Raw genomic sequence first — 11,464 nt, forward strand, 5'->3', positions numbered from 1 at the left:
GAGCTATTCAAAATTCAGTTCAACCTTCCATCTTTACTTTGTTATTATAGACACAATAGTGATCATGTGACCAAATTACTTTGAAATTCAAAACCCTAAAAGCTGACAGAATGAAAGACATTGTTTATATGTTTAAGTGTCATAGCAGCAGATTCTTCATCTACATGCTCATACAAGACGACAAACCATACGCAGCAGTTTCAGGTACAGTAAATTTACATTTATTATGTATACACAATGTACATATTTGTGTAAAATAACTTCATTGGGGTCCAAATGTCTGAAGCTTCTGAGACTTTTGGTCTCCGCTGTATGTGTGTATATGAGCAGACACTGTGTTTTTAAAATAAATTGAGCTTGGAACAATCTACATCTGTGTGCTTAACCAAAAACTGGTTGTCTGTTCCATTTATTTGTTTCAAGGGAACATCTCAAAATGTCAACACAGCTAAGCATTAAGAGACCCAAGTCTTGCCGTCACATGGACGTAAGACTGCTGAACCACAAAGAGGACGTCCATCTTCAGTGGAAACTACACAACATCAGCGCCAAATACAGACTCAACCTCAGGCTGCTGGAGCAGGAGCGAGAGCTAGTGCTAAAAGAGCACAAACGGCTGCTTAATTTAAGGGTTTGCGAACCGCACGCGACCATAAACAAAACAATGACGGCCATATCAGAGGTCAGGATGACAAACGATGCACACAAGACACGATTTTCAAAATCCGCTCCAGCTTTCAGACCTCTATCCTCGGTGAAAGCGTGTAAGGATGACAGAGAACAGAGGTTTGCTAAATCAGCATCATTCTCTGTCAAGCAAGTCGATTCTTCTTCATCTATGATAGTCACAGAGAAATTCAAAGCTTCAGAAAACGGTCAGCTTTCCATTCTACAGCTGAAAGACCTGGCGTTGATCGACAGCATCTCTCAGAAAGAGCTGATGTATCAGGAAGAGTATTATCGACGGTATAAAGAAAGACTGAAACAACTGCAGAGAGAAAAACTACAACAGAAAATAAGGAGCTTTCTCAACTCTATAGAGCATTTGACAATGTATGTATGAACATTTGTGTGCTTTTAAGAGAATTTTGAACTGATGAATCATGCTAAATAGTTGTTTGTTTCCTCAGTTCTCTTAAGTTACGTGTGATTCACCTCTGAATGTAAAGCTCTGTGCATCTCTCAGGTCATATGAGCCCAATGGTAGAGCTGTCTGGTTTTAACTGCACTGTAACAGGACATTATTTACATTAAGGCGTTAATTTTGTCACATTCGTTAAGCGATGCTTCCCATCCTCCTCATGGTCAGGAGAGCTGTATGAGCTGGAGACTCCAGGAGCAACGACTGGTTTTTCTTCCACTGTGGAGATTCTGAAAGTGTTTTATCTACAAGAATAAATGCAAATAAACCCAAATTAACTTGATACTAATTATTTTTCAAATCTTTTAGAGCTGTCTGGTTTTAACTGCACTGTAACAGGATATTATTTACATTAAGGCGTTAATTTTGTCACATTCATTAAGCGATGCTTCCCATCCTCCTCATGGTCAGGAGAGCTGTATGAGCTGGAGACTCCAGGAGCAACGACTGGTTTTTCTTCCACTGTGGAGATTCTGAAAGTGTTTTATCTACAAGAATAAATGCAAATAAACCCAAATTAACTTGATACTAATTATTTTTCAAATCTTTAAATAAAGATAAATCAAGTGCCTGCTTTGATTACACTGTTGCCCTCATTCCCAAATGAACATCAGTAAGAACACATACATTAAATGACAGTAACAATAACCAGGATTTTATGATCTTAATTCAATTTTTTCCCACATTTTTTAATAGTTACTGCATAGTTTAACTGAAATACAGCTGATAAAGATGCTATGTAATCTCACACTTCACTCTAGCCCATATAAGAATAATATCCATTCAATATTATTTACCACTTAATGGGAGATTTTACTGAAAATAATTTCATATTTAAGGGATAATTCACTCAAAAATGGAAATTCTGTCATCATTTACTCACCCTCACGACATTCCGAACCCAATTATTCTAAATTAAGAAATTAAAGGGGTCATATGACGTTGCTAAAAATTATTTTGTGTATTTGGTGTAATGAAATGTGTTTATGCGGTTTAATGTTAAAAAAACACATTATTTTCCACATACTGTACATTATTGTTTCTCCTCTATGCCCCGCCTTTCTGAAACGTGTCGATTTTTACAAAGCTCATCGGTCTGAAAATATGACCCCTTTAAGATATTTTTAACAAAACCTGAGAAAAAAAGTCCAGGTACCCAAAACGTAGAAGATCCAAAAAGGTCATAAAATTAAACCACAGGAAGCATGGCAAAACACATTATATAAAGCGATTGAATCTCTTCACAACACTTGGATTAAAACCCTTGATTCAAATGGATTCCTTTTATGATGTCTTTCTGACCTTTATATAAAGGAATAGAAAACTCATTACGTCCTTTTTTTTGGAGGGACAGAGCCTCTCAGATTTCATTAAAAATATCTTAAAGGCACAATATGTAATTTTCGCAGCTGGAGGGCGCGCATTCAAAATAAACAAAGAAGCAAAGGCGTAGTTTGATGACGCGTGACTGAGTGTGGAATCATGGGAGTTGTGGTCTTCATCCCCACAGCCGAAGCAATCCGACGGGACTCGGGCAGAAATCATGTTCATGGATGAGCTAATGATTTATTAACGTAGTAGAATGAAGCAGGGTGAGGCTGAAAGCCGTCGAAGCGAAACGAGGCCGCTGAACGAGCGTGACACACGGCTCGAAAGCAGCGGAGCTTTTATTATGCCACAGTCGACCGCTTCCGCTGCTTCCGGTGGTGTGTATGTGGGGTAAAGCAGCGGAGCTTTTATTATGCCACAGTCGAGCGCTTCCGCTGCTTCCGGTCGTGTGTATGTGTAAACATTCTTCGAAACATTTGGGATAATGTAAGTACACAAGTCAGCAAAATATATAACACTGTTCTAGTGGTTTTTGAATAACTAGTGGTAGTAAAAAAATCGTACATATTGTGCCTTTAATTCGTGTTTCGTAGATTAAATAAAGTTACAGGTCTGGAACGACATGAGGATGAGTAAATGATGACAGAGCTTTAATTTGTAGGTGAACTGTGGCTTTAATTCATTCATATTAATTTGTTCTGTTATATCTGCATCTATTTTACCCAATCGACTTACTTTGCATTCAAGCTATACATTTTTTTGTCAGGTCTTGCACTTGAACTTATGACCTTGCTGTTGCAAGCTCTATGCTCTACTGTTTGAGATACAGGAATGTTCTTTTCCAAATGAGAAATAGTAAGCGAGGGGTGGAGCTTATCCAGGATCAGTTCAACTGTGATGTGCCATACCTTCACACTCGATGCTAACCCGGGTTGGTAGACATTGTGTGAGATCGCCGTACTCCAGTGTGCACAGAACAGCTTTGGGAGTCTCGCCTTGTGCTGTACACATGAGCACAAGAATATTGCACAACTGATTGCTCTCCATAACCTCCACCGAACCAACGAGCTCCTGTGGCAAAGATAAGAAAGACTTATTTTCAGCAAGGATGCATTAAATTGATAAAAAGTGATAAAGACATCGCTGAATATTTCTCTTTCAAATAAATGTTGTTCTTTTGAGCTTTCTACTTATCAAAGAATCCTAAAAATATATCTATCTTGGTTTCCACAAAAATAGGAAGCAGCACAACTGTTTTCAACATGGATAATAACAAGAAATGGTTCTTGAGCAGCAATTCAGCATGTTAGAATGATTTCTGAAGGATCATGTGACACTGAAGACTGAAGTAATGATGTCTTGCATCACAGGAATAAATTATATTTTAAAATATATTCAAATAGAAAACGGTTATTTTAAATTGTAATAATATTTCACAACATTACTGTTTTTACTGTATTTTAGATCAAATAAATGCAGCCTAGTATTTACAGTGACTGCAGGAAGCCTGAATACCTTGAGGAGGTAGACCTGCTGTCTGCGACCAGCTAAAGCGTTGAGTTTCTGGCTGAGGGTTTGCAGGAAGCCTTTAAGGTCTTTCTGCAGGATCTGTTTGGCAATACTCTCGAGCGGGAATGACGGGGGGATGTTATGGCGAGAGATCTGCACGGTGCGCGTCAGGTCCAGCTCCATGTTATACGTCTCCAAATACACACCCTCAAAGGCTGTGTGAAAAGACACACACACGCTTTTCCCTTCCTTACACTCCACCAAATCATAGCCACCTGAGAAAGACAGCACAATCAATCAGGCCTAAAACAGAGGCAATGACCTGGTCGTGAACTTAATATGATTTAGTTGGTACAAAATTACCAATTAAGTGATGAGCACGCTGAAGGTCTTTCAACTGCATTCTCCAAGCAGTTAACAAAGACTTCTGTAGTTCAATGAAGCCGCCTGCAGCATCAGCATTATCCAAAGGAAGATCTTTGCTGATTTTATCTTTCAGGATCTGCCGTGCAATGTGAATAAGCAGATAATAAAGCTCATACACATTTAGAGTAAGAATTATGAATAGTAGTGCTACTCTGCACCTATATAAAGACACTGGATTTTTACATTATCGTGTCAATGAGAAAGTTAGATATTATATAAATGTCTCTTTACCATTTCAAAACCCGTCTCACCTTGACAGCGTCTGCCTGATGTTTGAGTTGATCTCTTTGGGCACGGAGGGTCACGGCTCTGACCTTGAGCATCTCTAACCTCTGAGACTCATGCTGGTCCTGCTGTCCCATACCTCCCCTCTCTAAAGCCATCAGGTGACCCAGAACACCTGACATATCATATAACATAATCACAGTATGCTTAAAAAAAAAACAGAGTATGTGAAAATACACTTACACTACCAAACATTTGGACACAGCTACACATTCTTTATTAGGAATAATTTTCACATAGTGGAATAATTGTAAAGTAATCAAAACTTTAATAATAATAATAATAATAGCTTGTTATTGTGACTCCCCTTAGATTTCATATTTTAATAAAGGAAAGTGAAACGAGTTTAAAGGAATAGTTCACCCAAAAATGCAGTGAATAGGTGCCATCAGAACGCGTTATTATGGATTACAGACTAGTATTTTGGCGCAATGATTTAAAGTTAAAAACATCCTGATGATGGATTTGTTTCTTACAAACACACAGCTTTTCACTTCACAAGATGTTAACTGATGGACTGGAGTGGTGTGGATTACTTGTGGATTATTGTGATGTTTTTATCAGCTGTTTGGACTCTCATTCTGACGGCACCCATTCACTGCAGAGCATCCATTGCTGAGCAAGTGATGCAATGCTACATTTCTCCAAATCTGTTCTGATGAAGTATCAAACTCATTTACATTTTGGACGGCCTGAGGGCGAGTAAATTTTAAACAATTTTCTTTTTGGTGAACTATTCCTTTAAAATAATAGTACAATGGTATACTTTTATAGGTTATTATGAATAATAGAAGTCGTTGATGTCTGAATAAAGAATATATCTATGTATTAATTAATTCTATTTTAATTGGATAAACTGACTGAATTGAATGTAAAGCAAGTGATATAGTTTGATTGTATACTGTAGTGCTACTCAGTTATTATTTCGGTATTGCAAATTAACGTTGTGTGCACTTTAATATATTTAGTTTGTTGTTGTTGTTGAGTTAAATTTTCTCTTGTAATGTCCAACTATATGTTCTGTCGGTGTTATTTTGTAAAAATTAGTAAAGATACTGAGGGAAACGTTAAGCATTGTAAGGAGCCATGTAAATTAATGACAATAAATTGAGTTGTATAATTTGTCTACAAAATGAATTCCATGCATGTAGACAAACACGTCAACACAAAGTTTCAGACACCTAGAAAATAGTAGAACAGAAGTATAAATTTAGTCAAGTGTGTCTAAATAGAACACGTATAAAAGTTTCTAAACGCTCTGACATATTTGACACGTTTAGTTGGTAACAGACTGTCATATGTTTACCTTGCTCCATAGTTTCCACCTGGCCGTCCATAACTTTGTTCCTGACGCGTGAATTTTTAAATTGTGCTAATTTCTTTCTTTGTAAATAGAACGTTTCGAAAATCGAAATCTGGCGCGCTATTGTGTCCTGCGACCTCGGAAGCTAAAACACAAACAGCGCTGTAGCGCATCATCGCTGCGCGCTGTTTGCGCAGCCATGTAATCAATGCTCTATTTTCGCTATTTTCTCCCCACGTGGATGCATTTTTATTGGAATGCGCGTATTATTATTCAATATTAAATGTAATGTTCATCCAATTATTTAAAAAAATACGTGTAGAGAAAAAACTGTTGCATATGTGTGCAGGTAAACACGATAACTATCACTGATCATCTTTAGATTGTAAACTGTAAGGTGCACAGTGTGTTTGACTGATGAAGTGGCTCAATAACCTTCAGGCGTGATGGCAACTCTAACGCTGGGAGGAGTGAGACACTGACATTCACTGTCTGGCCCCCGGATGACACGCATGAAGTGTTTTGAGCTCCACTGATCTGATTGACTACTTTAGGTAAGAACACCTGCATGTCGAGCAAACATGTAAGTTAACGCACTGCATGTGCTTTTGATGATGAGAAACACTGTCCACTTGTATGAACGCTGAGAAACACAGCATGCGTTCACCAACTAACCCACAATAACAAGGAAGTGAAATTGCACAGACAACTGTTATAGGGATAACTAGGTAAATCAGTGAGCAAATGTGAATATATTTAATGTTTTTAATTAATTATGGTTCTGGGCCATGCATTTGGGGTAAAGTTGAAACCGAAATCCAGTTGCGTCTGTGCAAACTAGTCGCAACTGCCAGGAACTGTTAACCCCGTAGTGCCTCGTGGTTTAGCGTTCGCCATCCCTGATTAACCCATTGGAGTCCTGCAGAAAAATAGATGCTAATATCATGGTACTGTGATATATATATATATATACCATGATGCTGATGATTGATTACCATATTTAATTATGTACCTCTTTATATCATTAGAGTTTGGTTCTGGAAGTAAAAATAAAATTTTCTCTAGAGAATTTGATATTTTTTTTAGACCCTTCTAGACAGACTCAATTTGAGGTTAAATGATGCTCCATAAAAGCTGTAAATTTTTGCACACACAAAAAAATCCAGATTGTTGCAATAAGGCACATTTTAGGTGAGATGGACCAATAAGAGAAGCTACTGTAATTTAGAATTATATATATAATGCATGGTCTTGTTTCTTGTTTCAAGAAAGGATTTAAAAGAATATAAAAAAATTTAAAGGTATAAGCAATATATGCAACAAGACCGTGCATATATATCAGTTGTTGATTGGATGTTAAGAAGGGGGCGTGGCACTCAAAATGGAGGTGAATCTGAACACAAACTGCCGAGTTTTAAGAGGCAAAAAGAGGAGAGTTTTAAGCAAACTAAATGCTTGGATAAATGAAACATACATGGATGAAAATGCATGTGCAACCTAGATAAGCTGAATTTAAATTTTATATTAACTTTAAGTGGACTAAATGATTGGAGAAGTCCTACAAATGTCACCAGAGAGAAGCCTGACATTTTCAGACCCACTTTAAAAATGTCAAAAATTAAAGTATGAATCATTCACAGTCAGATCTATAACATGCATTTGGTAGATAGATTGGGTGAATTTTCATTTCAATGTGAACATACTAGCACAACATGGAATCATAACCTGATTGATTAAGTACTTTATCTTATATCAGTTGTTGTGACATGTTTCAGGTTGTCAGATTTGCAGATCAATGGCTTTGACCTTTGTCCTGATCACGCAGCGGAGACTCTAATATCACGCTTCATGCCTGCAGTCTCAGTATGGATCCCACGGGGCAGAAGTACTTCACTATTATTGATTATGTGATATTTGCATTGTTGTTGGTGGCCTCCATGGCCATCGGGCTGTACTACGCCTTCACCGGAGGACGGCAGAGCACCACGCAAGAGTTCATGTACGCAGACAGGAGTATGAAGTGCCTGCCACTCTCTCTGTCTCTCATGGCCACCTTCCAGTCGGCTGTGGCCATCATTGGCACGCCGGCTGAGGTTTACGCCAATGGCACGCAGTACTGGTTTATTGGCTGCTGTTATATTCTGGGTCTCCTGATACCAGCACACATTTTCATTCCTATGTTCTACAGACTGCATCTCACCAGTGTTTACCAGGTACACATCCTTTCAAAATATTGCAGATATCATCTAGAGACACTCTAGGTTCTTTATTGGCATCAGTGGTTCCATTAAGAACTTATGAATATCAATGGAATCTTTCCATTCCACAAACTGTTCTTTGAGGAAGAAGGTACTTAAGATTACAAAAATGTTTTTTACACTTAGAAAACAAAAGTTATTTTAAAGGAATAGTTCACCCAGAAATGAAAATTTGCTGGATTTTTACTCACCCTCAGGCCATCCCAGATGTAGATGAGTTTGTTTCTTCATCAGATTTGGAGAAATGTAGCATTGCATCACTTGCTCAGCAATGGATCCTCTGCAGTGAATGGGTGCCGTCAGAATGAGTGTCCAACTCTCATCTGGACTCATTCTGATGGCACGCATTCACTGCAGAGGATCCATTGCTGAGCAAGTGATGCAATGCTACATTTCTCCAAATCTGTTGTGATGATGAAACAAACTCATCTGCATCTTGGATGGCCTGCGGGTCATTAAATTTTCAGCTAATGTTATGAACTTTTCCTTTAAGAATTGTTCACTAAATGGTTCTTTGGAGAACAAAAAATTGTTCTTCTATGGCATCGCTGCAAAAAACCCTTTTAGAACCTTTAGTTTTTGTAATAGTTTATCAACATCCTGGCACCACTATTTCACCACTAATGTTTTCTTTTGTCATTGATTGCTTTATTAAACATGCTCCTATCTCATTCACTTCACAGTATTTGGAGCTGCGCTTCTGTAAAGCCGTCCGAATTTGTGGCACTGTTACTTTTATTTTTCAGATGGTAAGTTCCAGCCTCTCTGTTGTGAAATAAATTTGCATTTTTAATGCATTGCATGTAGAGAGTTACGGTGTGGTTCCTTTTCGCAGGTCATTTATATGGGTGTTGGCATCTATACACCTGCTCTTGCATTGAATGCAGGTAATGTTACAAATATATATATAGTCATAATTAACATTATTAATGCATGAACACAAATGCGACTGCCTGTTGTAACTAATAACATGTATCTATCTGTCTCTAGTTACTGGTTTTCATTTATGGGGAGCAGTATTGGCGACTGGGTTAGTGTGCACTCTTTATACCGCACTGGTAAGAGGATTTTCAGTGGTTTAAGGTTGCTTACTTTACAGATTACATGCATCTGGTCTTACTGTGCACAGTTCATCAGTGCATGATATCAAATGTTTGTCTTTGTAAACTTCAGCTTGCTTTGCATCTTAAACATTTATTTTCGGATGACAGCATTTGATGTTAACCATTAACCCTATAAAGCCCACTGTATCATATGTGACCCTGGACCACAAAACAAGTCTTAAGTGTAAATTTTTCAAAATTGAGATTTATACATCATATGAAAGCTGAATAAATAAGCTTTCCATTGATGTATGGTTTGTTAGGATAGGACAATATTTGGCCGAGATACAACTATTTGAAAATCTGGAATCTGAGTGTGCACACGGTAGGAAATTTACAAAATATCTTCATGGAACATGATCTTTACTTAATATCCTAATGATTTTTAGCATAAAAGAAAAATCTATAATTTTGACCCATACAATGTTTTTTTGGCTATTGCTACAAATATACCCCAGCGACTTAAGACTGCTTTTGTGCTCCAGGGTCACATATTTGATACGCAAATATGTAGGGCCTCTAAATGATCAACATGATCAAAACCCATTGTACACAATCTACTACATGCTTTCTGTCGTCTGATTGATAGTTTATACTTTTTTAGCACTTAAAAGGCCATTTCAGGTCATGGTTCACATGTCTTTTTGCTGTAAAATCTGATTTTTATAAAGTAAACGTAAGGTTGAGGTTTATATTACATAATTTTTTGGAAAGAATTGTTCAAATGTGAGTATCAAATATGATCATCAGGCTTTGGAGAAATGTTTTTGTTCATCTCTCAATCTTTGTATTGCAATGCGTTATATGTTTTAAAACTAAGCATTTAAATATAATCTTACTAAGACAAATTATTTGGAGATATATTTATATCATTTTATGTATACTGTTATAAAGATCTGCTTGATTTACATTACAAGCTATCAGGATTTCATCTTTTTGTCCATATATATTAGCATCTGCATCAAATTGCATGTTTTTGTTCAGTTTGGGCCTCTGAATAAAAATCCTCGAGTATGAGCTCCATGCTTTCATTTTATCATACCATATGGGCCATAAAAGCCTGTATCATAAAGATTCAAAACATGCAGAAAACACATGCAAAAAAAATAGATTTTTCAGATTATTATTTCATGTCAGGATTTGCACGGTTAAATATCCTTAGAATTAAAATGGGCTGCAAATGTAATTTTATTTCGGTTGGTTACTTTGTTTTCAATGTCTCAAAGAAGTTGTAATTGTTTTTGCAGGGTGGGCTGAAGGCAGTGGTCTGGACTGATGTTTTCCAGACAGTAGTGATGTTTACTGGTCAGCTGGCCGTCATCATTGTGGGCGTTCATCAGGCTGGTGGTCTGTCTGATGCCTGGGTGAAAGTCAGGGATGGTGGACGCATCTCTGGGATTGAGTATGTTCACCTTAAATGGTGTAGATGGCATAGCAGCTGGTAGCCAGCACATTTAACCAGCAGGCTGCTCCACGAACGCATCTATTAAACCCAAGGGTTTTCAAATGGTTTGAAGCCAAGGACCCCCAAATATGATGATGATCCCCTTTTTGAGGTTAGGCAGCTGTTTATTTAGATGTATAAAGTCCATTTATAATATGAGAAAAAATATTTAGGCCAAATGTCCACTATAGATGGTTTTTATTGTGTCATTGAACTAAACTAACAGCAAATAATTAAAATATTTAATTAGAAAATATTTACTTTAAGTAGATTAAGTTTTTTTTTTTTGCCACTTTTAATGTTAGATAAATTAAAATCTATATTTATATACCACTTTTCACAATAAATATTGTTCCTAAGTAGATAAACCATATGCAGATTTTTTGTCAATAGAATAAAATAAATGTGATGTTAATTTAACCCCTTAACTTTCACCCACCATTTTTTAAAATAGGCATGAAAGTGCACTATCCAAACTTAAATTGTTGTAATTTATGAACACTTTGGAATACAGACCTAAAGTTGGTCTCTTTTTAAAGAAGAAAATCAGCTGATTATTAAAATTCCAAAAAGTTTATCAAAAAGTTATAGAAGTTTAAATTTACTGTAAATAAAATGCACTATATTTATTTTATTTTATTTTATATATAATAAATATTTTACATA

At 36.8% G+C, this 11,464-nt stretch overlaps 3 protein-coding genes across 6 annotated transcripts in view; 2 read left to right on the forward strand and 1 right to left on the reverse strand.

Moving 5' to 3' along the window:
• The first annotated feature begins 206 nt into the window (after window positions 1-206).
• On the forward strand, window positions 207-1,385 carry LOC107734332 (uncharacterized). The gene has a single exon (XM_016546273.1). It carries the CDS (start codon window positions 437-439, stop codon window positions 1,061-1,063), a length of 627 nt encoding a protein of 208 aa, XP_016401759.1. The 5' UTR covers window positions 207-436; the 3' UTR covers window positions 1,064-1,385.
• Window positions 1,386-1,483: 98 nt separating this feature from the next.
• On the reverse strand, window positions 1,484-6,188 carry cenpo (centromere protein O). The gene is made up of 6 exons (XM_016545299.1): window positions 5,997-6,188; window positions 4,657-4,805; window positions 4,343-4,481; window positions 3,986-4,254; window positions 3,379-3,541; window positions 1,484-1,629 (listed from the first exon to the last, which is right to left on the reverse strand). The coding sequence occupies exons 1-6, from the start codon at window positions 6,025-6,027 to the stop codon at window positions 1,520-1,522; spliced, it is 861 nt and encodes a 286-aa protein (XP_016400785.1). The 5' UTR covers window positions 6,028-6,188; the 3' UTR covers window positions 1,484-1,519.
• A 109-nt stretch (window positions 6,189-6,297) lies between these two features.
• Window positions 6,298-11,464, forward strand: part of slc5a6b (solute carrier family 5 member 6) — an 11,234-nt gene continuing 6,067 nt past the window's right edge. For 2 of the 4 annotated variants that reach the window (XM_016545267.1, XM_016545287.1), the window contains exons 1-6: window positions 6,298-6,547; window positions 7,769-8,206; window positions 8,935-9,000; window positions 9,087-9,138; window positions 9,242-9,309; window positions 10,602-10,756. In XM_016545267.1, the coding sequence (XP_016400753.1) occupies window positions 7,859-8,206; window positions 8,935-9,000; window positions 9,087-9,138; window positions 9,242-9,309; window positions 10,602-10,756 (689 nt within the window). In that variant the 5' untranslated portion in view covers window positions 6,298-6,547; window positions 7,769-7,858. The other 2 variants (XM_016545281.1, XM_016545274.1) reach the window with 2 other exon arrangements.

Source organism: Sinocyclocheilus rhinocerous, unplaced genomic scaffold, assembly GCF_001515625.1.
Source record: "Sinocyclocheilus rhinocerous isolate Xijiao unplaced genomic scaffold, SAMN03320098_v1.1 scaffold853, whole genome shotgun sequence".
In the NCBI taxonomy this organism is placed as follows: Eukaryota; Metazoa; Chordata; class Actinopteri; order Cypriniformes; family Cyprinidae; genus Sinocyclocheilus; species Sinocyclocheilus rhinocerous.

Excerpts from the sequence above, each read along its gene's own strand:
- LOC107734332 (XM_016546273.1), top strand. The coding sequence starts at position 437 with ATGTCAACACAGCTAAGCATTAAGAGACCCAAGTCTTGCCGTCACATG.
- cenpo (XM_016545299.1), bottom strand. The coding sequence starts at position 6,027 with ATGGACGGCCAGGTGGAAACTATGGAGCAAG. Across the intron at positions 4,255-4,342 it reads GCGTGCTCATCACTTAATTG|GTGGCTATGATTTGGTGGAG; the intron begins GTAATTTTGTAC and ends TGTCTTTCTCAG. Across the intron at positions 3,542-3,985 it reads AGCAGGTCTACCTCCTCAAG|GAGCTCGTTGGTTCGGTGGA; the intron begins GTATTCAGGCTT and ends TCTTTGCCACAG.